Source organism: Filobasidium floriforme (assembly GCF_021052385.1).
Source record: "Filobasidium floriforme strain CBS 6241 chromosome Unknown HD553scaffold_3, whole genome shotgun sequence".
Taxonomy (NCBI): domain Eukaryota; kingdom Fungi; phylum Basidiomycota; class Tremellomycetes; order Filobasidiales; family Filobasidiaceae; genus Filobasidium; species Filobasidium floriforme.
Window position 1 is genome coordinate 120181 of NW_025763624.1, and position 24915 is coordinate 145095.

General features: G+C 51.0%; 10 protein-coding genes across 10 annotated transcripts; 5 read left to right on the forward strand and 5 right to left on the reverse strand.

Annotated features, from left to right (window-relative positions):
• Positions 1–577: 577 nt before the first annotated feature.
• On the forward strand, positions 578–1531 carry HD553DRAFT_364894 (uncharacterized protein; the record flags this gene model as incomplete). The annotated part of the gene is made up of 1 exon (XM_046184060.1): positions 578–1531. The coding sequence occupies one exon, from the start codon at positions 578–580 to the stop codon at positions 1529–1531; it is 954 nt and encodes a 317-aa protein (XP_046039067.1).
• Positions 1532–2556: 1025 nt separating this feature from the next.
• HD553DRAFT_339215 (uncharacterized protein) lies at positions 2557–3660 on the forward strand (the record flags this gene model as incomplete). Its single annotated transcript, XM_046182417.1, has 1 exon — positions 2557–3660. The coding sequence occupies one exon, from the start codon at positions 2557–2559 to the stop codon at positions 3658–3660; it is 1104 nt and encodes a 367-aa protein (XP_046039068.1).
• Positions 3661–8505: 4845 nt separating this feature from the next.
• On the forward strand, positions 8506–9378 carry HD553DRAFT_339218 (uncharacterized protein; the record flags this gene model as incomplete). Its single annotated transcript, XM_046182418.1, has 1 exon — positions 8506–9378. One exon carries the CDS (start codon positions 8506–8508, stop codon positions 9376–9378), a length of 873 nt encoding a protein of 290 aa, XP_046039069.1.
• Positions 9379–10141: 763 nt separating this feature from the next.
• On the forward strand, positions 10142–11083 carry HD553DRAFT_333647 (uncharacterized protein; the record flags this gene model as incomplete). The annotated part of the gene is made up of 2 exons (XM_046182111.1): positions 10142–10351; positions 10391–11083. 2 exons carry the CDS (start codon positions 10142–10144, stop codon positions 11027–11029), a joined length of 849 nt encoding a protein of 282 aa, XP_046039070.1. The 3' UTR covers positions 11030–11083.
• Positions 11084–12789: 1706 nt separating this feature from the next.
• Positions 12790–14290, forward strand: HD553DRAFT_304988 (TGF beta-inducible nuclear protein 1). Its single transcript, XM_046179095.1, has 7 exons — positions 12790–12880; positions 12947–12950; positions 13041–13104; positions 13192–13676; positions 13783–13944; positions 14026–14082; positions 14154–14290. The coding sequence occupies exons 1-7, from the start codon at positions 12878–12880 to the stop codon at positions 14159–14161; spliced, it is 783 nt and encodes a 260-aa protein (XP_046039071.1). The 5' UTR covers positions 12790–12877; the 3' UTR covers positions 14162–14290.
• On the reverse strand, positions 14291–15694 carry HD553DRAFT_304989 (uncharacterized protein). Its single transcript, XM_046179096.1, has one exon. It carries the CDS (start codon positions 15617–15619, stop codon positions 14378–14380), a length of 1242 nt encoding a protein of 413 aa, XP_046039072.1. The 5' UTR covers positions 15620–15694; the 3' UTR covers positions 14291–14377.
• A 494-nt stretch (positions 15695–16188) lies between these two features.
• HD553DRAFT_292174 (magnesium transporter NIPA-domain-containing protein) lies at positions 16189–18714 on the reverse strand. The gene is made up of 10 exons (XM_046178400.1): positions 18676–18714; positions 18387–18595; positions 17852–18312; positions 17602–17735; positions 17366–17511; positions 17083–17263; positions 16977–17016; positions 16843–16897; positions 16757–16778; positions 16189–16683 (listed from the first exon to the last, which is right to left on the reverse strand). Exons 2-10 carry the CDS (start codon positions 18458–18460, stop codon positions 16285–16287), a joined length of 1512 nt encoding a protein of 503 aa, XP_046039073.1. The 5' UTR covers positions 18461–18595; positions 18676–18714; the 3' UTR covers positions 16189–16284.
• Positions 18715–18748: 34 nt separating this feature from the next.
• Positions 18749–20063, reverse strand: HD553DRAFT_304994 (thioredoxin-like protein). Its single transcript, XM_046179097.1, has 6 exons — positions 19931–20063; positions 19733–19853; positions 19520–19646; positions 19211–19434; positions 18962–19124; positions 18749–18882 (listed from the first exon to the last, which is right to left on the reverse strand). The coding sequence occupies exons 1-6, from the start codon at positions 20008–20010 to the stop codon at positions 18827–18829; spliced, it is 771 nt and encodes a 256-aa protein (XP_046039074.1). The 5' UTR covers positions 20011–20063; the 3' UTR covers positions 18749–18826.
• Positions 20064–20286: 223 nt separating this feature from the next.
• HD553DRAFT_268199 (DNA polymerase III, clamp loader complex, gamma/delta/delta subunit) lies at positions 20287–22350 on the reverse strand (the record flags this gene model as incomplete). The annotated part of the gene is made up of 10 exons (XM_046177566.1): positions 20287–20466; positions 20531–20668; positions 20743–20805; positions 20864–20926; positions 20995–21094; positions 21156–21599; positions 21661–21688; positions 21762–21869; positions 21957–22118; positions 22191–22350. Coding segments are annotated over 10 exons (1446 nt in total), but the record flags the coding sequence as incomplete, so codon positions are not given.
• Positions 22351–23534: 1184 nt separating this feature from the next.
• On the reverse strand, positions 23535–24053 carry HD553DRAFT_339224 (uncharacterized protein; the record flags this gene model as incomplete). Its single annotated transcript, XM_046182419.1, has 1 exon — positions 23535–24053. One exon carries the CDS (start codon positions 24051–24053, stop codon positions 23535–23537), a length of 519 nt encoding a protein of 172 aa, XP_046039076.1.
• Between the last annotated feature and the right edge of the window lie 862 nt (positions 24054–24915).

Consider the following 24915-nt stretch of genomic DNA (forward strand, 5'->3'; position numbering starts at 1 on the left):
TCTCGTCATGCTCGTCATGCTGGTGATGCTCGTCACTCGTCCAACTCATCATAGGTGGACATCGCATCGATGAATATACGCGATCGTGATGACTGACTTCAGATTCGATCAAAGTGTCAGGTCATTGTATGACCATTGCCGCTGTTGAACGCTATCGGTCCAGTCGGGCCAGCTTCAGTGTTCACCTGACCTCTTCGTCGAACACCTGATGTTGCTCAATCTCATAAAACCTATTAGCCAAGTCACTGGGGTTCTTGATCGCGCCACACACCTGCTCCTTTCATTCCCGAAACGTGACTCTTCAAACAAGCATTTCGACCGGGGACAACATCTCATGCTCGTTCTGCCAAGACAAACATATTCTGAGGAACTCCTTTCATCGACCATATCAGGTTCTTCATAGAAGCGCGATGACCACGTTCACGTTCACGTTCGCTGTTCCCTGCTTGCTATGCCAGCACGACTTTGCATATAGATCGACAGTATCAGGTCTCTCTTCATTGTTGTGACCCGAAGGAAAGGAAAGACGTGATAACAGACGCACCAGTAGCTTTGAACCACTTAACCTTTCACCGACATGGACCTTGAAATGCTTTTCAATGGAGTTGGCGATGACTCATCGGACGAGTCCAGGACTGGTTCACCTGTCCCCTCGTCTATCGCCAAGCCAGACAACCTTTCCTTCGATGAGGATCGTTTTCCTTTCCCCATAAACGAATCAGACGACCCCTCTATTCTCGAAACAGCCGACACTTCAGTGCTTTCAGCCGATGTTCCCTCCGAAACGTCGGGTCATACCTCCATCGTGAGGAAACAATCTGGTGAATCCCTCCGTTCGATCCTCAAAAGACCCAGGTTCAATTCCAAACAGGTCGAACAGGTCGACCCTTCCAAGTTCGTCCGCGAAGACCAGCATTTGAACAGGTTTGACGCGGACGAGTCCCTCCCTGCGTTCAGTGCTACGGAGCTCCCGCCGTCTTTTGCTGAGGGGAGCATTGAGCCTCCTCAGACAAGTACACCGAGTACACACAAAAGTGTCAGATTTGCCGGCATACCAATCGATTGGACGCAAGAAGAACTGAATTGGACACCTTCGACTTCCTGCGAGGAGCTAGACAGCGATCTCTCGGACGAAGATTCCAACCAACCCCCGCCTCGGCGTGCCTCTCCGCCCAAGCCGAAGCCGGCGTATAAGCAGAGACGGGCTCCATCTAGGAGATTGACGAGCGTTAAGCAGGAGCTGAAACACTTGGATCACAAACTCTGGGCAGGCCGTACTTTGTCGAAATGGGACGTGGAAGACCTCTCGTATTGGTTGAACATCTACAAAGAGGTAAGAGGACAAATCCTCAGCGCCCCTCAGGAGGATCCAGAAGTTACGCCTACAATCAGGGAACTGCAAGGACGCTACCAAGATGTATACGTATGGCTCGAAGAATTCCGGGAAAGATGCCGAAACGCTGGACATGACATGGGTCTAAATGACAAGGAATTTCAGGGACTCAAACTCCTCGACTCAGAACTCGAATGATAAGGGTATCCTCTATGCGTTGTACTCTATGTGTTTATTGTTCCATCTCTTTCAGCCATGAAATCGCAATGGACAGAATTTCGTCATCTTTATCATGCTAATCGTCTTAAGTGGCGCGCTGAAGCTCTCCTTTGTCGATCATGGTGTGCTGCTTGCGTGTCGCGCGCGCATGTCTCTACGGCCCATATATGGATGGTGGGGACCAATCGTTCGCGAACAGGGACTGAATATCACGATGGCGATTTGACGATGGCTTTTCCCGCTGAACCTTAATCTCCTGCGAATGCGCTTGTTGACGACCTCGGTCATCGTAGCTCATATGCTCATGCTCAATGCGTCCAAGACACATAATGCGCTCGACTCGTCACAGCCGCGATGAATGTACGATGAATTTCTCAGTGAGATGGCTAATGACTTTTCAACCTCAGCACCTCGCTTTCGTGCCGCAGCCTAATACTGTTCCATCGCGATCTTTCGGTCATATCGGCCCAGGTGCATCCCTTTAGAAGAGGGGAAAAACGCCCCCCTGTACTTGCCTCGTGTCGTGTTTTCTGCGTCCTTCTTCACGTGACGACTACCCTAATCCACTTCAGGGTTCTCGATCACACCATCCGTCATTTCCTTTTTCCTCATCGACTCTAGATTGCAACGTCACACGAAACAAGGTCATTGATACCCACACTACGATCACAAGTATTTTCCTCTGCTCTTTATGCCGTTAAGGTCACGCCATGTGCTTTTCCTTTGATCCATTATGAGATATGCCATTGATTGGGATCCAACGAGAGGGCGACGAAGAGGAGATCGTCGGCACTATACCCTGCTCGACTTGGCGACTGATCGTGTATATATATATATATATATATATATATATATATATATATATATATATGACTTTCCGACCCGAAGTCTCCGGTCGATTAGTGAGAAGGCGGGACATTCCGCAAATAGCAAACGGATAAAAGTTCGACTTCGTCGAAACACTGTTATACTGCAAACACAGACCATATCGTATAGACAATACGATGCGCGAACCCGCCACTCCTATTGATGACTCGTCGCGAGAGTCTCTCTCTGATTCGACGGGCACGCTGCTCGAAGATGATTTGGCCGACCCAGGAATCGCCCGATCATCCGAGATTCTCGGGGACAGCGGATCCTGCGCGGGGTCCGTCAGCCCCTCGAACATCGATATAACCACTGTTCCGAACAGCACACATGGTACACCGTCTATCTTCGAATCAATCGAAACTGTCCCTGCTAATGGACCATCCGATCCCTTGACCGCCGATCTAATGAGCACTGCTGTCGAAGATCCATCGCGTGGTACTAGTACACATCATCCACCGCGTATGTCAAGCATCAAGCGTCAGGCTCCACCGCCTGCGGGCGACACCTTTGCTGGCATGCGGGTCCCGTCCAGTGTTTCATCAATCCAAAGGAGTGTCAGATTCGGTGGAAGCAACGAGGTCAGAGAGTTTGATGGTTCGGAGATCAGAGCGACATCCACGAAGTGTGCTTCAGTTTCAATGAAGGAATACGACGGGGTTTCAGGGTTGAAGGGGCGGGATGACAGTGAACATCTTCAGCAAAATTTATCTGCGAAGAAATGTGACAACTCCAAGGCACTTGAGGAGAGTGCCAAAAGCGAAGACCAAGGATCCACTCTCGAAGCCGTCTGGACCCAGCTCCAAGCCGTTTGGAGCAAGGGCAACAGAGAAGAATTTAGATTCATCTGGTCTCATCTCGTAGAATGGGAAGTTTATGAACGTTGGGAGCAGGAGCCGGCAGACGATAGTACAAGCCTAGATCGAAGGAAATATGCAGCGATGCTGATGGTCGAAATCGATTCGACCACTCGGAATCACGTCGAGCGGGTGTTCAGATATAACTTGACACTGACTACAAGACAGTTAAGAGAACTGAGCGAGGCGTACGACTCGTTTTCGGAAGCCACGCAACAGCTGAAGCCTTCACTTGGTGAATTTCCACTGGAACAACCCACGGCCGCGAAAGTGCTGGAATGCCATAATTACCTCTATGGGGATTTTCAAAAGCTTTTCAAAGAACTCAAGCAGGAAGACAATCTTAGGGGTTTGCAGGAGCTGAGGTTACGTGATGGAAGATGAAACACGTGTTAGCTTTTATTATATGTTCTCTTAATTACCGAGGAGTTACTCTCAACGATGTCATGACCTAGACTAAACTCAAGGGACTGATGAAATCTTGGTCTGGAACTCGACACCTCAAGCGACATCACTCCTCTCATAATCTTCACCTGCTTAGACCTATACCTCGATACCTCGCCACTGATGAAGCAGCATGGCTGGCCGGACTTCGAGCGTCAGCATTGGGAAATTGGAAAGCGCTCATCAGCTGACGAAAGAATGAAAAGATGGTGAAGAGACGAGTTTGGGCTGTCCAGTCACTAAACCAATGATCGAGAATCCGATAGCGTGCAGCACGAGACCAGGGGAATATCGCCTTCCTTTCATAGACCTTACCTGATCTCCGCCGCATGCTTCTCCGTTTGCCTCTTTGCAGCTTCATCAGCGGTCACGCCGCTGTTGGACTCCGGGTATAAGGACAGGCTTGCAATGGGCGGAATTGTTCGCTACGACCCTATTTCGACCTGTTATAATCTCATATAGGCAACTTCTAACGAATCAAGTTACATCATGTCATCTTTCAACCGTGCCTCGATCAACCAATGTGACCTGGGTCAATCGCTCGCCACGACAGGTAACGATTCGCAGGAAGCGGTCAATAGGGTCTGTACCCCGCCTCCTCCCACCGATACGACTTCTACGTTATCGAAGATGACTTTACCAAGCCATACCAAGCCGTCTGAGCATCATTCACCTATCCCTGTCAACAAACCAAATGCCGTCGAAGATTTGCAAGATGGCCAGCCTTTGCAACCCAGTCACATCGGTCAAATACTCATCGACTTAGAATACTTATGTACTGTGATCGAGGACATGGAGCGAAGCGTCTCGAACTACACCTCGCCTGAAACGTACGACCAACAACGCAAGGAACTTCCTTTTATGGTAGAATTCTACCAGCATTGCGAACGCGCTCTCAGCCAGATCGCGGGTGACCCTGTTATCATCGGACAACTAGGCGAGAAAGAAATCCAAAGATGGCAACAACGCATGTTCGTGAACGGATGCGAACTGGGACGGATCAATCATCGACTAGATAAACCTTGTCCAGTATGCGATCTGCCTCGGTCCATCGCTGACTGGAACTAGAAATTCAGGGACAAGGTCTAAGAGCCACAGGAAGTGACGATCGATAACAATGCTGCTCCTTCCCTAGATATGCTCGTTGTATCCCCAATCTCATCTCAGCCATACTGTGACCAATTTGTCCGCAACACGGGTTCCCTTCTCACCCTATGCCTGTCTGCTGAAAACCTCACATTTTCAGGTTCCTGTCGACATCTCGCATATACTGACAGCAAGGAATCCCCTTCGATTCGTTCTACGGATCGCAGTTTAAGAACGCCCTGGACGCTGGTAGTCGACCTGTTCGAGATCGTCTCTACCAGTATCATTACATCCCACAGCTCAAATTGCCGACTCTCGGAATGGGTTGGTGGCGATACATGATTCGAGAAGCAGGTTCCATGCTCACCAGTCACGCGCCCGCCTCGATCGCCCAGTTTCTCCCTGACACTTCTGACATCCTTTGTACGCGGTGAGAGTACGTAGTGATCAGTTCCAGGCTATCGAAGAATCATGACATGGCTTTGTGTCTTGGCGTGACCTCATGGGGCATCGTGGCCGTAGCAGAGTACTGTATAGTAGTGCTTGCCCTCCTTTGTTTACACGTGAGGCATGCGGCGCGCAGCAATCACTCGCCATGCCGACAACGCCTGACTCATTCCTTTCTTCGTATACGTGACGGTTACGATCGCCTCTCCATACTAGCCTGGTCCTGGTACACCTATCACATCTTGTATATCAGCGGCTGACATCCGTGATTGCATCCATTCGCGCAGAATGTAGCAAGAGCCGGCTGAAAGATATAATCGACATTTCTTTCGTTCACCAACCTTTTTACGATGTCGTCAAGGTCAGAAGATCTGTCCACAGGCACGACTCGTCCCCCTTTATCAACTATCCTTCAATCTACGCGATCTTCGACAAGGCTTCCGTACTACCAACAGTTCTTCTCTGGGACATATAGCGATGGCAAATCCAATTTCCACACATCCTCTGGCACTTATGGCGGTTCGAGCGCAAGGAGGATCACATTTGGTATCCCGGACGAGGATGAGGTGTTGGGCTCGGCGATAAAGCAACTCGAGGGTGCAGCCAATGCCCTTGAAGGCCCGTCCGAAGCTATCAGGGACTTCCCCAAAGCCAACCCCGCAAAGAAGCGTCATCTTCTTTGTCCTGACCACATGGCTACTTTGTACACGATACTGCAAAACTTCGGCAGCGTGAAGAGAAACGCCATCGCCGCAGCGGAGACTTGGAAGCCATACATGTCAGCACCCTCGGAAGAATTCTTGAAGGCCTACAAGAAGTTCAGGAAGGCTTACGGGACCGAAAGGAAAGCTCTGATGAAACTCTGCTTGAGCTGGGAACTAAAAAGTGAAAGAGCGATGGTGGAGGGATTGAAGATCCCCCGGGCAAGAGATTTAATCATTTGAAGCCTTATGCAATGCAAAACAGATTTTGTAGTCCTTAAATCGAGGACAGCAGGTATAGGGCGCTGAGTGAACAATGACGATAGTAATGATGATGCTACAAAGCGACAAGGTGCTGATCTCGTAAGATGATGACTAGCAGATATCTTCACTAACGGGGTAGCGCACGCAGCTATAATATGCGTCGGCCAGGTGTCCATATGATCTCTCTCTCTGTTCGAGTGCAACGATCGATGATCAACAGCCATCACGGATGAAATATAAGCTAGACAATGCTCACTCTACATAAGCCAGATCGATCTCACCCAGAAAGACTTCCATTAGTGAAAACTGAGAATCCAGAATCAGATGGTCGTAGAATATATCGCTTGACTGTTAGGCAAGCTATAACGAACAAGTCAAGACTTTGCATCTGTGTATAGTATACGTCATCGATCAAGTTCTATCTTGGTGCCGACAGCTTTCTCTGCGACGATCATGACATGAGTTGGCGAGCGACCTTTGAGCTCAAAGGCAGATGCGCGATGGTCCAGATTGAAAGGCGTCAGCTTGCCGCGCCGACTTGCAGCTGTCGGCGGATGTATCCCTTTCATGCACCCCCTAGTCGGAACCTCAAAGTCATGCTTCTCGGTTTGCTTCTTAGAGGTTCTTGGTCGGCTTTGTACTAGCCCGCCTCCATCTTCAACTCTGTTATCAAGCAGAGATCAATGATCACCGTTATATCGCCCCCACTCACATCCCGACATTGACACACCAATCATTCCCAACTAGATCTTTCACAAGTAGAAAATCTGCCCAGCCAATCATCGGAACAGGAATGAACGACCTCTCCGAAGAAACAGTACTTACAAGTCTTGCAGAAAGCTCAACCATTCCCGCTGGCACCGAAAAGACTGACAACCCAGCAACGCTTTCGCAGTCTCCAATGTCTCCGACCGGCAGCTCAACCCTTGCCAATCAGCCGTCAGGCACATCCACGGAAGAATCGCCTGACCGAGAGGTACCTGATGATACGCATACTGGTCAAGAAGCGAAAGAAGTAGCTGATGACGCCCTCGTCGTCCAACGGGCTCTCGACGAGTACGCAGCCAGCATTGAGAAAACTCTTGGCGAGCTTGAAAAGATCATTACGTATGTGATGGATCCAAGCAACAGACCTGGTACCGATGACAACAGGAACCGAAAGATCTTCATCAATTGTCAGGTATTGCTGGGGAAGATTGAAGGAGTTCAAAAGAACGTTCACAAAACTCTGGTTGTCAGCGGGGCGTTTGAGACCAGCCAGGAAATTCGGTCGCAAATGGTTTTGTGGTTTGCGAAACTGGCTTGCTGGACGAGAGACGTGGCCCGTTTGTATAGGGCGGCCTTGGTTGCCATGTCCCCAGAATCTCGAGGACGGCTGTTCAGAGCGGATGGGCCGTTCCACTTCGAATTTTTGTGATCTAGATAGCTTGACAATGTGAAAAGCCTTTCTTGTATATCACAAGTGGCGCGATCAGTCTTATTCATAATTGATCGCCGAAGTGCTATGTACCTGAGTATTACAGTTGAGCCGTTACTTCGGAAAGCTCTGGTTTTTATCGGAGGATAGTACGGTCAAGTACAAGCAACATGAAAATGGTAACAAATATATCTTGTCCTTTCTTTATATGTTTGAACAGATCATGACTCTTCTTCACTGGTTCATCTGTATAGCTGACGCTTCAAGATAGCCTGGTACAGTAGTCTCCACGAGCCATCCTGACAGGATGTGCTGCAGTGCACCTTGTACCAGTAAGACTCGGACCAGGTCCCCAAGAAAGATGAGGTCAACAAGCTGTGTTGTTGCGCCCGAGATTTAGGCGTCAATCCTAGCGCGGCGGTCGAGCGGAGTCAGTGGTGCGGTAAAGTCACTGCTTTGCCAAAAAGACATCACACATGCCGAGTAGCCAGTGAGACAATGGAATCGAAAGGATCCAAACCGAAAGGATAAAGGGCTCCCGCAGCCAAGTTGAACGGAAAGACAAAGAACGCTGAGCGCGATAAAGGTATACCCTTGATCTCGCCATAAACCAACAAAAGAGGCGCGTTTCAACCGGCTGTACTTGACAATGGTAGGTCAGTAGTCAAGTCCGATGAAGGGAAAACACCATGAACGGATGTCGTTTGATGTATGATTTCAAGGGTAGAGTGGACAAAGTTCACGAGTATATATACCGGATCAGGTAGGCCGATTTGCTCATGGTCTGTGAGAACAAGAGTTTGATCACCATTATCAGCTCACTCAATCTCAGACCCTCAGCACAACCTCAACTACATCATCCGTCACACAATGCCCCGTCGATCACCCAGACATGCGTTCGAGCTCTCTCGCGCCACCGATGATAGCGTCGCAGAAACCAGCTTGGCTGAAACCCAACCCTCCGAGGTTAGCTTCCGCACCGAGGAAGGCACTCGTGCGCCTGAGTCTACCCTAGGACAATCGGCTGCCTCGACCACCAGGACCCCGCGTAGGAACCCAAGGAGGCAAGTGAGGGACGGACAACCGGAAGGCCACGACAACAACAGCATGGAGATTCGGGACTCCGGAGCGAGCATGTCGCACACCTCTCAGCTCAGCGTACCGGGCTTCTCAAAGTGGACCTCCTTCGCCTCTTTCAGTTTGAGAGGGCCTCCAGCGCAGGAAGAGAGCAGAAAGGAAAGCCCAGACTGGGTTCACTGGTGTGAACACAGGGAAGACTTCTTGAGGCACTACGATCTCTTGAGCCCGCTGATGGTGCAGCTCGCTGCCGGACCTGGTCCTATGTGGACCGTAGAGGGACCGAACCGGGGCACCCAATGGATCGATACTAAGCAACGAGGGGTTGTTGACGATCTCAACAAGGTGTTTAAAGCTGCGCAGGATGCGGTCGGAAGGATGCAGGGCTGCGAGTTTCGAATGGAACACGAGGAAAACCTTGTCAGGGCGAGTGCAAACCGAGCGAGCCTAGCGGTTATCATGCAGAAGGCATACGAGGAGTTCGTTCTTCTGGCTAAAATGAAAGGGTTCACATTTGCGCCTCCTCGATCTGCGACCGCCCCCCGTAGTGCAAACTCCGGTGGTCAGGACCAACAATCCGCTTCAGGAAGGGCTCAACCTGATGTTCAACCCGACGCGACCAGGTCCGATCACGAGGATTCGGATGAGGAGATGCCTACCGCTTGATCTCGTTGAAAGTCCGTCACAAAGGGGTCAACCCTTGTTTCCTGTACCATGTTCTATCTTTACTTTCCATATTAAAACGAGAATTTGTTGCCTACTGTACTGCTTTCTTCAAAGGCTTCGACCGTGCTAGCTATCCATTTTCAGCTTCTCATCATGCCAGGCACCGTCTCGGCGGGTTCAGGCTCTGTGAGGTGAAACGCGAAAGTCTTGAGCGAGTCAGGTGATGGCGCGCGAGGGCGAGGAGGAGGTCGATCTAACCCCCAGCTATAGAGAAGTATCTATCCCCTTAGAGTGCAAAGGAGTACGAAAGGCGTGGCCCCTAACCGCGAGGCCGTCAACTGTTTCCCCTTCCTGGCGAACAAGAGAACTTCAGATCGTCTTCGCTAGGCCGCGTATACAGTACGTTGCTGATCGATCGACTTGATGTCTGAGTAGAAGGCGTGGGGCCTTACACACGATGGCCGCGCGTCAACGCAGAAAAGGTGTGTGATACTTCTTAAAACCGCGATATCCGATCTACGAGGTGATGTGCTTAGACGCGATGAGCCGTTGGCCTCGTGACTATTGTATACCCCCTTTCCCTGCTATGAAAGGAATGCGATGGTTCTCAATGCAGAGAACCGGCTATATATACCGGTGGGGAGGGGGGAGGGAGGGGGGGGGGGATGAAGGGCTTTCTACAATTCTACAATCAAATTGTAAGACAATTCCCCTAATTTATCGAATTCTAACCACTACTACTCGAACTCAGTCGACTCGCCAAATGGAAGGTCAAACTCCCGCCCCGAGATACCGAACCCGTCGCGTCACTCGCTCCCATACATCTGGTAGCGGTTCCCAAACAGGAGCAAGCTCATTGGATCCCTTCGCCGCCTCTTCCGATCGAGCTGACACTGGCGGGTTTTATCCGCAGTCGACCCTCGAAACCACAGAGGCTGACAGAACGATTGCGCCTACACTCAATCCGAGCCAGGTCAGTCAACCAGAACTAACTCTGCTCGATCCGTCGAAGCCGTCATCTGTAGCGATTTCTGCTCCGAGCGAAGCGGAAGCCTGGGAGATGATCGAGAAGATTGGCAGATTCCCGGAACCTGATCAGCAGGAGCATTGGGAGCTACACCGCTCGATTTTGAGAATGTATCTGAAAAGCTACGAGGCGGCCGAGGGGAAACTTATCACTGCGCGAAATGCTCCGAAAAGCACCAGGGTGCGCAACGACGGCGTTTGGTGCTCTGACCCGAGCCAGGATACATGGGACCTCATTTCCCGTGCAATGCACGCTTACATGGCCCTCGTGCATGGCATCTTAAACCTACAGGCGTGTGCCGGTATAAACGGCATCAAAACTCTTCCTCATATTTGTCTTGCGATCAATTGGGGTGCTGCTCAGAAGATCATGGCTGAGAAGGCTAAACTGTGGTCCGGCTTCGCCGCCTTGATCAGAAACGAAAGACTCTTGCCCGAAATTGTGCGCCTTGGGGCCTCGGGAAGAGTGAAAGCTCAACCTGAGCATGCTTTGGGATTACGGTTCGTCCGCATGAGTCCGACCAACGGCCAACCCGAAGTCATCTCAACTATACACATCGAGCAAGACGTCCAGGCTTCTGCGGATGCCAATCACGAAGAACCACATGACCCAACAGACTTTTAGTCCATGGGGTTAGCCCGGTGCGCTGTGTCTGAACTGCAAATCCGTCTACAGTCAAACGCATCTTTCTCTGCATCCTTCTGTATCACACCCTTATGTATCAATGTCATGAGATCATGTGATGGTATATTCCAGGTCACAGCGGTGATGAGTTGTTATAGCGTATGAAGGGACACTGCTAAATCATGTTTGTGGTTCATTTAAATTCTGCATGCTGGCCCCAGTCCTTCCTCCGATGCTTTCGTTTTACCTTGCCAGCCCTTCCTTGCGTCCGCTGTATACCACATCAGGTCCTCTCGATCATGAGAGGTCGATCAAAGGAGAATACTTGATTCCGATGATACGGCATGATAACCATCATAACGGCATAGCACATCTGTATACACTGAAAGGAAGGTTATGGTTCTTGGTCAACCCAGAACAGAGTATATATACATGTACTGACCCATCCTCCCGAAGAACTGAACAGTTTCTGCCAGCGGATCAAGATCGAGTTCCGCCATTAAATCGCCAAACGTTATACAGTCTGTAGACAAAACATGCCGGATCCACATCGTAGCCACGGCAAGAGACGACGTCTATCAAACTCCTCAGCGCCTCCCGGTGGCAACGAACTGGGATCCCTCTACCCTTCCATAGTGTCTACTACTGAGAGTACAGGGTACATATCGACAGAATCCATCGGGTCAGAGTGTCCATATATGGACGCTGGAACGCAAACTGAACCTAATGACCAGGCTCCGAGCGATTTGACAGCTACCGGAGGCTCGACATTGTATCTACAAGGCTCGTTTGAAGAGGTCAGTCGGACATACATCAAATCGATCTACCTTGGGAGCACGCGGGACGAACAAGATCATTGGATCTGGCACAAAATGGAGATGCTACATGCTCTCAACAGCCTGAAGAGATCAAGAGACTCGATCGACAAGCTTCCTGACCCCAAGTTCGTTCTTCCTCGCGAACCGCCAGCATTACCCAAGATGACCCTTCCAGAAGAGGCTCCACAGGCTGTCGGAGATCTCGGATGTTCTTGGCAAGAATTTCGCGCTGCGGTTGCCGTGTTCTTCAATTGTGTCTCTCGGAAACCCCAGATGCGACAAGCCTGCGCGGGAATGCAAGATCCTGGGTTTCTGAAAGCCATGAGACATCAGGCAACATTCTGGAAGGATTCTCTCAGTTACGAGTATGAATTGAACGCTTCCAAACTGGCGTCGAAGTGTTTATCGGGTCTGGTGCTTCTTTTGCCTGCCACCAAAGAGAGTTATGCCAAGCCACGTAACCTTCCCAACAACCCGGTCGGTCACTTCGGTGGTCCTCCAGCTGGGGGCGTGAGTAATCCTGGCATCTAGTACACGATCATAGGCAGCTTAACTGTGCGTGAACTGGGAGAAGGCTCTTATGATGCTGGAAGTCGTCTTTTTCCCTCCTCAACAAATGGTGCTCCCATATCCCGTGTATATGTTTTCGCATGTCGTATCTGTATATGTTCTCGCGGTTCATATACGATCGTCATTCGTCACGAGATGAGGTTCGGATGGTTCGGCGTCCCTGCCCGATCGCAATGATCAACTCGCAACCGGATTGATCGTCAAGAGAGATCTAGAGATAGCGTTATGGTTGTTTGCCACTCTGAGCTCGTTACGTAAGTATGCCGAGATTTGATGTGTCACGTGACCAACTCTATCAAAAGTCATCGCCTCTCCACCTCCCCGCGGGAGGTCGTTCTTGATCTGGCTCCAAGTCAACTCAACCATTGTCAAACATCTTAGAGTCGATCCGACCTCGTTCAGCCACACTGACCATACTCCCTGACGGACGAACTAAATTAGACACATCGAATAAGCCACAATGGTAGGTCCCCGCGGTTGACCGGAGTGCCCTTGCGTCGAGTTCGCCCATTGACGATAATCTGCCTTTCCTCCTATGCCTTTTGGAATAATAGCCTCAGGTGAGTGACTCTTCTTTTAGGTTACATGAGGTCCTAGTGCTAATGTATCGTGTTCCGCATCGTAGAACGAGTATATGGAAGAGCACAGGAAGAGGTATGGTAGGAGGCTCGATCACGAGGAACGAACGTGAGTCTCATCTTCCCCGGACAGACCTGCACGTACTCTTACCGTCCATTCTCGCTAACGTCGCTGAACCTGCTTGCAACCATCCAGGCGAAAACGTGCTGCCCGTGAATCCCACAAGAATTCTGCCGTCGCCCAAAAACTCTACGGTATCAAAGCCAAGCTCCACCACGCTAAACGACATGCCGAAAAGGTTCAACTCAAGAAGACCCTCAAGGCTCACGACGAACGCAACGTCAAGCAGTCCGACGATTCCGCTGCTACCCAGGGAGCTTTGCCTACATACCTGTTGGATCGAGAGGGTCAGAAGGATGCCAAGGCCTTGTCGAGCAGTATCAAGGAGAGGAGAAAGGACAAGGCTGCCAAGTACAGCGTACCCCTGCCCAAAGTCCGGGGGATCGCCGAGGAGGAGATGTTCAAGGTCATCAAGACCGGTTCGAAAAAGTCGAAGAGCTGGAAGCGGATGGTCAACAAGGCCACGTTTGTTGGAGAGGGTTTCACCCGAAAGCCCGTGAAGATGGAGAGGTTCATTCGACCTATGGCTTTGCGTTACAAGAAGGCCAACGTCACGCATCGTGGGTCCCCGCTCGCTTTCTTATCTTGATTCCACTTAATGCCAGCCAACCTTGCTTACACCGTCCTCTCCTCGCATACTGCTTGTGCTCAACTCGACCAATACAGCCGACCTGAAAGCCACCTTCCAACTCCCCATCATCGGAGTAAAGAAGAACCCTCAATCTCCCCTCTACACGCAATTGGGAGTGATGACCAAGGGTACTATCGTCGAGGTCAACGTCAGCGAGTTGGGTATGGTAACTACCGGAGGAAAGGTCGTCTGGGCGAGTGAGTACCGGGTCGAAATTCGGCCGTTTCATGCTAAGGTGAACGCGAGTCGCTGATACGTGGCACGACCGCGTTGTGTAGAGTACGCTCAGATCACCAACAACCCGGAACTCGATGGATGTATCAACGCCGTCCTGCGTGAGTTCAATTTTTGGCTGGAGCCTTCTCGTCATACAGTTGCTGACTGGTCACTCTCTTTCACTTTCCAGTTGTCTGATTTCGTTCCAACTCTCTTTGCGCTCATCTTTCGGTTTTGTATGTAGCTCTTGTTGTATCAACAGTACGGGTCTTTCTCTACGGTCTTTTTTGGCAGTCTGCCGACCGGTCCCTGCATGCCAGACTATATACATCTCGCATGCCCAGGACGTCATGCAATAGAGTCGTTTCCTATAATACAACATTGCCTCGCAACTCGTCCTCACGAGTTCGGGCCTTACAAAGCGATGGTGTGATAGTTCGGAAAGACCATCTCATCCACCAGCGTCTTCCTGACGAGCGTCAAGACGAAATTCTCCACCTTCCCCACGTTCCTCAGGGCATGTACGTCCGCCTGCCCTATCTCGCTCTCCACCTGCAAAGACGGCAAAAGCCTCGTCCCGATCGGTTTACTCTGTTCCCCAGCAAACGACCTCGGCTCGTACCGATCTTGAAACCCATGCGGGCCTGACCGCGTGTTCGTATTAAACCCCGGACCTGGTGTTGAGGGGTACGAAGAGTCCGGGGACATGTACTGCGAGACTGACGGCGCATAAGAAGGAGCAGGGGAAGGTGTAGAAGCGTCGGCTTCGTCGACTATACAGAGGTGTAATCGCCGTTTAGGTCCGTTGAACGCCAAGACCACATCGGCTGAGAGGGTGAAGCCCGTTATCCGGAGTTTTAGGGGGAGGGTCATGAACATCGGCGAGGGGTAGTTGATCTGGAGGGTGGTGTTCATGGTGATGCACATGTTCGGACGATGGTCGATATGGACCATAAATTGTAATGAGGGGAGAGGTTGTGGTTCTGGTTCTGGAGGTTGAATGGGGATCTCGATAGGGGTGTAGTTGAGCGTGAGAGGTGGGGTGTGAGAGGCGGATCTACCGCGTTCGTCGTATTGGTTGGCGTGCCGGTGATATCGATTGCCGTAGCCATTTCGATGGTTACCATTCTTTCTCGGACCCTTGTGAGATTGTGTCCTGGAGTGCGAGTAGAGCGAGGCGTTGAACGGAGATGCACCACCGTGACCCAACATCCCCGCTGCGAGATTGATTCCCATCCCCGCTCCTATCCCTATTCCTGCTCCTCCCATCCCCGTCATAGCAGCACGAGGCGATAACATCCCACTCAATACGCTCGTCGTCTCATCGTCCTGATCCCACCGGTCGTCGAACCCGTCGTACGAATCGGCCAGCGGTCCATCAGGTCCGGTCGTGTGCGGTATCGGATACTGATCCGCATGCTCATCCTCTGACTCGGCATCGTTCTCCTCAAAGACCTTCCATACGTCCCCGATATCCCTGATCTCCACATCGGGACCGACCGTACCAAACGTAAACTCGGTGACCTGGATAGGACCGAGGTAAGATGGACGTGAAGCGCTGTCGAGTTGCTTGTTGAGAGCGACGAGTAATCGGTCGGCAAGCGTCTCGCCGCTCGTCACCGCGGACAACAAGCTCCAGTCGATCTCTACGGACATTGGTGAGGCTATATCTTCATCTCTATCGATATGAACGGCTTGTGGAAGGCGTTGTTGCTTTTGGTCGAATGGAATTGACCCAAAAAGTTGAAAGCAACGATCTGTGTGATACCTCTAGTTAGGTCTCGAGATCGAGGACTTGACCGAAATCTCGCAGCGCGCTTGCGGTCGCGAGCGCAATCACATCGGCATGCATGGTACCCAATGATGATCGACGTCTCAATGGTGGATCCCGAGGGACTCAGTATTGGCCTTTCTACAGGATATCCCAATATCCAGGCTAATTGGACCATTCCCAGTTGTCCTCCCGGTCCCGCCTTCCACTACTCGCATGAGTTACCAGAAGACGTCACCTTCACAGACACAAAGGATCCTAACCCTGCGGCGCATACGGTCATCCCGAATGATTCAGCCAGGCGAGGGTTTCACGAATTGCTCGCCCACCACGAAAGCACCTCTCGCTCCTCAACCAGGCTGTCTCCAACGATAGTCTCGTCCGCCCATTAGGAAGGGATGTATCTCTTGAGTCAGAGGCATTATTGTACCAAGATCACTGAGGCCGTGTTCAAGGTTCAATCTAGCCCATGGGCAGTGAGTAGCAGGGTCATGAGTACGAAGCACAACTCGTGCGATAAGCAAACCCCTAGTTGCCTTCCATCGATAAATCATACATTCGACCGGTCTACAAACGGGTTCCTCTTATTACCCGTACTGGACCGACTGGAACTTCTCCCCCTCCCTCCGTCGAAACTTCTCGCCAGAGGCACACTGACCGGTGGGGAACTCCCGATCAACAGGTAACCCCCTCCGACCAGCCCATGTCGGTGTAACGAGGTCGTAGATCCTCGTTTCCTCAGTGTCTGTCTTCTTATTGCCGTTGGGGCCGTGTATGTGGGTACGGCTTGTGACGAAGGGACCAGTAACGGTTCTTCTTCTCGTAAAGAATCCAGCCTTCTCAGGCCGGGCGTCTCGACCGCGCTCGAGCCGTGTTGAGAGTTGGCATCATGCTCTTCTTGCGTCTGCTTGTAGGTCAGGAGGAAAACTCCCACGAATGTGGTTGCCACCTGAAAGATTGCGGTGTGAGGACTCTCATCAGCTTGCTGATCTCGAAATCCTTCTACAAGGGAATGAACTCACACCAAAGAGGAAATTGGCGAATCTAGAAGTTCGCAAGCATGTTATGAGCTTATTGTGACGGGTTAAGTGCTTCAGGGCCGACTTACCGGCTTGCAGTGAGGTCCCTGAATTCCTGGTACAGTACCGCCGAACCGACGATAGCTGCGATAAAACACGAAACCATATTCAACATTGACGATTCCGCGGGGTGGGGGGTTTCGTAGTAATATCGGGAACGCACCACTAATGGAGAAGAAGACGAATTGAGTCGGAATGACTTCCTATCCTCCTCAAAACCCCATCAGCCACTTTGACTACCTTCTCCGTACCACCACAACACAACTCACCCGGCTCTCAAACGTCTGCAACGCCTTGTTCAGATACTTGATCTGACACAGACTAGTCCCTACCAAAACCGCTACCAAACACCAACTCAGCGGGAGCGTAAACGCCTGAAAATAGATGCTGGATAAGAGGGAAGAAAGAGCTTTTGTCGATAAGACCGTGAACCCGCCGAATAACGAGCAACTGTAAGCGAAGTGGAGCGAAGTGGAGCGAAAGATGAATCGATTTTTCTTTATCAGCTTTGTATGGGAGATAAGACGAGAAAGTGAAGTAGACGCGACTCACATGAGGACATCGATAACCACCCATTTCTCGCCATACCGGCTCGAGTGCGTCAGAACCAGCAGGGCAGTGAGGATGACGACCACGGTAATACAATATCCGATGAACGGCGGTTGCCTGAGCGCCAAGACCAACGCATCCGGATCAAACTGTAAGAGAGCACAACATATCAGCCACAATTCGATGGCACAGTAAGTATGATTCTACAAGATCGCAGTTGCCTTGGTCTGATGACGTACTTCGCGATCCTGTTGTTTGGCCGACAAGACCACCGTCACCGCCCCCAGAGACGCTAGGACGACCCCAGCCGCATCTCGGTAGCCGAACCGTTCTCCGAGCATCAAGGGGGAGATGAAGCAATTCGCTATCAAGGCTGCGTAGCAGAAGGACACGGAAACAAGACGAGATTCAGTAGTGTCGATCACTTTATGCTTGTGGTTGAGGATCAGGGTTGATAGCATTGCGAGACGGGTGAGAAGGGAGACATACCGACGGTTCCCAACGGAGCTACCACCGAAGCAGCAGCCAGACCATACGAGATGAAATTCGCAGACTCTCCTACGGCCATCAAGAGTAATCCTAACCACCACAACTTCGACCTTAGGTACGTCTGCTTTTCTCCTCCCTTTTCCTCGTTCCCATCTTCCGAATTGTCTTCTTCCCGGATGGTCTGGGCAACAGAATGGCTGTATGAATGACGGGAAGACACCCTCGAAGCGGGTACGAGTACGGTATGTTTCTTTTGCAACTGCAAGTCGGTAAATCTTCCCGTATCCGTAGAAGGGGTTGGCGGCTCAACCTCTACCCGAGGGATGAACTGAGCTTGTTGTACATCGCTATCGTCCAAAGAGATGGCGCCTGTGGGCGGTGGGCGTCCGTTCGCAGGAGAGGTCGATCGTGGGGATTCGGCTTCCCGTTCGAGCCTGGCATGAGCATATTTTTGTACGTTCCTGTGTGAAGAGGACGGTAAAGCACGACGTGAGTTGAGATCAGGACCACCAAGGTTGAAGCAGAAATCTCTCACAGGGCCAGCGAGATGACGATGTTCCCGGCGACCGAGACGATGACGCCGACGTATGTCGGTGGGATATCGATCATATCCTCCTGATTGCTATGGATATGCAGAGCTAGACCTCGACCATGGTGATCATGGAGAATGAATGGAACAGGGTCACTACTGTGTACTGCGGATGATGATCATGGACTGCATGATCTATCTACGTAGGCTGGCTGCTGCTCATCATCATCAAAGCTCTGAATAGAAAGTTCGGCCATCGAGAGAGCGAGATCGTAGGAAAACATCCGGGACTTACGCAAAATACCGCCGGAGTTAGCGATCAATAGGGTCCACATCAAACCTGTCTACTGTCAGACGTTCGGGGAACACAGTAGGTCATTCTCTCAGATTAGGTTCATTTGAATTGGATACAGCATGTTCGATCAGGACGGTAAAGCAGCCATCGCTCAATGCTTGCTCTCTCGCATGCTCTTGACCTTGGCCGAAGCGCCCTTGAAAGACGCTGTACGACATCCAACAAAACATTGATCACATCAGTCAACCAGGTCAAAAGTCCCCAACGAAACCGAAACGATACTCACTGTTTTTTCGGGTGGAAGTCAATGCGGACCAGTTGGCCAGCTTGTCATGATACTTCATAAACTTTTCCAAGTCGGGCGCTTTCAAAGCTTCTTTGAGATCGGGTCCGGCAGACTTGTTGGGCCAGTCGGCGATGTTCTTCTCGATCCAGATGTTCATTTGCGTCTGATACCACATTTACCACATACAGCCACCATCGTCAACTTCAGTAATTTATGCACGAAAGAGATCATCGGCGTCGAGACACTCACGATCATAGGTCCCATCAAGATATCAGCCGTATTAAACCCCTTCGACTCCACATACTCGTCCGGCAAGTACTTTTCCGTAAAGTCCTTCAGGGCCTGGATAAAGTCCCCAAACTCCTTCTGATCCTTCCCCCCGTCCGAACGGACGTAAGCGAACCAAGCTCCGAAGACGGGTTCATATTGAGAGGCGATAAAGGCCGCTCGGGCTTTTTGCAGAGGGTCTTTGTCTACAGCGAACGCAGGTATATCGGACCGAGATCAGTAAGGCTTTCGAGATAATTTATGCGCACTATGGAGAGATATCAAGCTCACCAGCGATCTCTGGGAAGACGTCCGCCAGGAAATTGACCATCAACCCTGACTCAGGCAAGATAAAAGCCTCTTTGGACGGTTTCGAAGGATCGGCATCTTTAGGTGCGTCGTACCAGATAGCAGGGACCTACAAGACGTTCCACATACCATAGCATCAGACAGCCATCAGCCAAATCCGTAAGGGACACCTGTGTAAGACGAGTGGAGGCATACCTTCGAAGCGGGGTTGACCTTAGGGTACCACTCGGGCTTGTTCTGAAGGTCGATCTCGACAGTCTCATACTCTGCACCGGAAGCGGCGAGTGCGATCCTGGCTCGATGAGCGAAGGGGCAGCTAGAGGGTAGACACGAACGTAAAAGTGATCAGTACCGATCGGTTCAGCCACAAGAAGTCTGCGTGCGAAAGCTCACACATCGGCGCTGTAGAGGATAATTCGGGGAGCCATCTTGGAAAGTGTTTGAGCTTGTCTTCTGATTGACGTGCTTGGCATATGATGGGTAAGGCAGGGGGTGTTCAAGATCAGGTCGTAGCATGATATATGGGATGGAACGGGATGACAGATCCATAACAGGTCTGATTATAAACCGATCGGGATTCGCGTTTGCGTCATCCCCATCCACAAAGCACGAGGCCGATGACCGAGGTGGATCGAGATCGGGTTTCACGTGACAACCGGTACCCGACTTCATCGTGATATAAATGTATCTTACGCAACCCCTTAATCTTCATCCTCTTGTTTGCACCCCTAAGAAGAGCTCGTCAACGGTCACCCTGCTCCTCCCTTCCGTCCCTCCCAGTCCTTGCCCTTGTTCTGCTTCCACTCCCAGTCCAGCAACTTGCTCTCGTCCCAAGTCTTGTCTTTGCCTTTCCGATACTGGTCTTCCGTTTGTAACAGACTGTCCGAGCCAAACGTCGACCGGTCTTGTAGTTCTGCAGGCAGGTATTCCTATAGCCATGTCATTCCAGCGTCAGTAGCACAGACTTGCCAGGACATATACGTCGGGGCTCACGTTGTGCACGGGGTGTTTGTATTCCGGATTATAGCTGTAGTGCTTCCCGTATCCCAGCGTTTTCATCAAATTCGTAGGCGCGTTCCGGATCTGTAACGGTACGTCCGGTAATGGTGTCTCATGGGCGAGCGCTACGGCCTGGGCAAAAGACCGGGACCGATTTTTCTCGATCAGATGGAGTGACTGGGACAGCAGAATTAGTAGTGGCTTACTTTGCCACATGCCTGATATGCCCTGGTCGACTTTTCCGCCTCGCTCAGATACGCTACGCAGTGCTGTTGAGACAAGCTCTCATCAGCGGTCTTTGCAATACTCAATTTATACAGAACTGACCGCCAGATTTAGCCTGCATTCCGGCATACCGATCACCTGGCAAGCTTGATGAGTCGCCATTGCCTGATAGCCATCAACCCGAAACTTAAGAAGTCACCCCGAGCAGTCTCCTTTCGAGCCGAAAGACTTACGAGAGGCAATCCATGAGGATCTGCTAAGCCGACGTCCTCGCTCGCGACTACAACAAGCCGTCGAGCGATATACAACGGATCCTCTCCTCCCTCCAACATGCTGAACAAAAAACGATTAAAGATGATTCATGCTTCGTAAATCTTCGGTTTTGCATGCTTACCGAGCTAGCCAATATAACGCAGCGGAACCGTCCGACCCTCTTATCGACTTGTGTAAAGCGCTGATCATGTCATAACGTTCTTCTCCCGTCCGATCGTAGCCTTTCCGTAGACCCCGCTTGATCGCGCTCATCAATTCTTCGTCCTCAGCGTCAGTAACGGCTTTTGCTTTCGCTTCGGCTTTAGCTTTGGCTTCGCTCTCTCCATCGGCTTCGCCTTGAAGGTCTTCCTCGTCTACACTCGACCGTCCTCGATCTTTTTGCAGGCACACGCTCATTGCCAACTCTAGGCTATTCAGAGCTTGCCGAGCATCGCCATCAGATACCTCAGCGAGAAATGCCAGTAGTGTAGGTGGGATCCGAGGGAGAGGTGGAGGATATGAGTCGAGTGCGTTCTTCAGGATCTGCTCGAGTTCGGGTGGAGATAGCTTGTTGAGCGTAAACACTCTGAGGTATATACACAGTCGATGAGCCATGACGTCCAGGCACAAGCAGAGTCGGGACCTACCGACATCGACTCAACAGAGCTCCATTGACTGTGAAGCCACAGGTACTAGCCATTATAAGCAGTAAGAACGAGAATACATCGGCGATCGGAACAGAGCTCACCTTTGAAGCTTGGATTCTCTGTAGTAGCCCCGATCAGCGTTACCGAACCCGTTTCCACAAACGGCAAGAACAAATCCTGTTGGGGTTTCGTAAATCGATGTATTTCATCTATTTCATGGGCATCAGGACGATACAACTCAACGTCACCACTAACACTTCGCACGAGATGCGCGAAAAGCAAGACCACACACTTACCGATAAACAAGACCGTCCGCCTCCCGAGCAACTTCAACTGATTCCTAGCCTGTTCAAAGACTTTTCTTACATCCGCCGATCCTGAGCTCGTAGCGGAAAGTTCTCGGAAGTCTGCATCGGCCTTGTTCGCGATCAGCCTGGCCATCGTCGTCTTTCCACAACCTACAGAACAGCAAGTCCAACGTAAGACAACGAACTTTTTGTGCCAATGACAAATTCTTGAAGACCACATACCTGGAGGGCCCCAGAGGATGATACTACCGAACGATGCGGTTGAAGAAGATGCTGAGGAGTTTCCTGGATCTAGCATCGAACGCAACAGGCTGCCTTGCCCGACGAGGTCTGTCTGCCCGACGAATGTCGACAGAGAGGTAGGTCTAAGACGTTCTGCTAGACTGGAACATTTTGCTTATTCAGTACTGTAAGGGTATGAAAGCCATACTGTCGAAGGCCCACTTACGGCTGAGCTTGTTTGACAGGATCCGCTTTAGTCTTTTTCATTGTCCGACCGTCATCCTGCTCATCTGCTCTTCGTTTCCCCTGTACACTGGACATAGAGAAAGAGCTTGTTTTCTCGGCCCTTTGTCTGCTCTCCTGTTTGACCGAAGGCGAACCGGCAGGAAGTTTGGCCTTAGAAGAACCTGCCTCAGGCTTAGAGAACATGTTGAACACAGGAGCCAGAGTGTCATCCTTTACGCTCTGTTTCCGCTGGGATCGCTCTGAAACCTTGACCGGGCTGTCAAGAATCTCGATCACATCGTCATCGTCTTCCTCTTCATCTCGCAAGGCAGTCTTGTCTAAAGAGGCATTGGCGTCCATCCTATTAGGTGATGCGGTCGATATAGTTCGGTTTGATGCCCACTACGCCGTTCGTGGCGGCTATAAAGCCATCGACAAGCACACACTCTGCTAGCTGCTGTCTTGATTGGATACTCGGCTTGTTCTAGCTCTGTCTCTCTGCTTCAAAAGCTTGCTAGGTATTGATTCTGTGTATCGACCTGATCAACCCCGCTGTGTGAGGTGATGTCGAATTCAGCAAGGACGTCGGTCTGCTACCGAAGTAGGTGCCCCGGAAGCAAATTGTCTCCGCCCGACCAACTCGCCGAAGGGGCGCTGCTTTGAGCATAGCAGCAGGGATTTAACGAATAAAGTCGAACGGCGGGAACACGAGGGGGGGGGTCGACTAGCGCGTGATTTAGCGAATTTGTTATGGTGAAGAATCACATAACATCACTGAAAGACGCGCATAGCACGAACATAACACGCACTCAATTTAATACGATTTAACGTCTTAAATCGACTGAATTGCGCCCGTAGGGCGCCGCTCCGGAGGTTTTTATAGCTATATGTCCGTAAATCTGAGCCAGTTTCAAGCCACAGCGATGTGTTTCAAGGTTGGAAGTTAGGACGTTACTGAGTGCATGTTCGCCTTTATTCACTGAAGACCTTCTCGCACCAACGCTGCAGTATTTGCTATGTGTGGTCTTGTATTCATGAATCTAGAGGTATTATAAACATAAGAACACTTCTCGTATATAACAAACAAGACTGCAGAAACCCCAAGCTTCACCAAAGACTCTATTCCCCCTTGTACAACTTCGCTAACGAACCATCTGGGTTCCTGATCTCGCCGTGGTCCTCGTGCGACTCCGTATACTCTTGCATCAGCAAGGGAGTAGCAGCAATAGCACCTGTATCGGCCTGATCGCGGAGCCTTTCGATCCTGTCGCAGATGGCCTCGAGCTGGCCTTTACTGAAGGAAATGACATCTTCAGGATCCTCGGGGTCGAGTCGTTTGAGCTCTTCTTGCAGCTCCCCGAGCAGTGACGCAGCGCCGTGCGATACCTGCTGCCATCGTCCCTTCCCACCAGGCCTGACAGTCTCGACGTCGTTCCTCTCGAGCTTGTTCGAGCAGTCGTCGCCAGATATCGTACAGTGACAACATTTCCCGTACGGTGAACCTTGACGACACTGCAGTATAATCCCGGGGTTCCCGTCCCGGCCGTTACGCTTGGGGTTGAACATGAGGTCTTTACACCTCTCGCAGCGTTCATCCCCCACGTTCACCTTCCCGTAGTTGGCGAACTGCATCCTCATCGCAGCCTATACAACCCAAGCAAAGTTTGGAGTTTGAGTGTGTTATGGACCGACCCAATCCCGCACGTCAACGCAGACGCAGACGCAGACACCAACGCAAACGTAAACGCAACCATCAACACCTACGCCAACACAAACGTTAACACCAACGTTAACGGCAACATCAACACCAACGTGAACGTTATCACTAACACCAACATCAACGTGAACGTTTGCCACCTTTTCCTAGTGTTTGCCCCCTTTCCAAAATAGTATATATAGCAGGCCATTCCAGCCTGATTGTACATTCCCTATCATGTTCTCTCTTCTTTCGCAAGAAGAATTATCATATGTTACATCCCTAAACCTTAGCCACCAGACAACCTCTCACTACTCAACACTGGAGCTCTCGTCAAGCCCTTCACGGTCAGCAAGCAGATTGCGCACCAAGCACTTCCCGTTGAGTATCTCTGCCTTAGCACAATTACCACTGACGCTTTCCACCTAGGCTAGCCTTTCGCTACCACTAGGCCCGACCGTAACAGCATAATTCTTCTTCCAAGTTTGTGCTTAGGCAACGCACTCTTGGATTTCGCCTATCCACCCTCCAACCACACACACACCTTTTTACCCTTTCAACATGTCTACTACCGGAGGCAGTCGAGCTCCTACCCAAGGGGACAGGATTACCCAACTGGAGGAAACTATCGCACGCATGGAGGAACAACTGCGTAGGACTGCATCGCTTTCCCCTGCTCCTGCTGCTCCTGCAGTCCGCCCCTCGGAACCCAAAATCGCTGCTCCGGAATACTTCCATGGACATCGCACCAAGTTGACTACCTTCCTCACCCAAGTCAGCATGGTGATCGAACTTCAACCCAAT

Coding starts and splice junctions, on each gene's coding strand:
- HD553DRAFT_304988 (XM_046179095.1), top strand. Junction 13,677..13,782: donor GAAGGCCAACGTCACGCATC/GTGGGTCCCCGC, acceptor CGACCAATACAG/CCGACCTGAAAGCCACCTTC. Junction 13,945..14,025: donor AGGAAAGGTCGTCTGGGCGA/GTGAGTACCGGG, acceptor CGCGTTGTGTAG/AGTACGCTCAGATCACCAAC.
- HD553DRAFT_304989 (XM_046179096.1), bottom strand. CDS start 15,619: ATGTCCGTAGAGATCGACTGGAGCTTGTTGTCCGCGGTGACGAGCGGC.
- HD553DRAFT_292174 (XM_046178400.1), bottom strand. CDS start 18,460: ATGATCGATATCCCACCGACATACGTCGGCGTCATCGTCTCGGTCGCC. Junction 17,512..17,601: donor CCAAACAACAGGATCGCGAA/GTACGTCATCAG, acceptor GCTCTCTTACAG/TTTGATCCGGATGCGTTGGT. Junction 17,264..17,365: donor GTGGTTATCGATGTCCTCAT/GTGAGTCGCGTC, acceptor CTTCGCTTACAG/TTGCTCGTTATTCGGCGGGT.
- HD553DRAFT_304994 (XM_046179097.1), bottom strand. CDS start 20,010: ATGCCAAGCACGTCAATCAGAAGACAAGCTCAAACACTTTCCAAGATG. Junction 19,647..19,732: donor AGGTCAACCCCGCTTCGAAG/GTATGCCTCCAC, acceptor AACGTCTTGTAG/GTCCCTGCTATCTGGTACGA. Junction 18,883..18,961: donor GACTTCCACCCGAAAAAACA/GTGAGTATCGTT, acceptor GATGTCGTACAG/CGTCTTTCAAGGGCGCTTCG.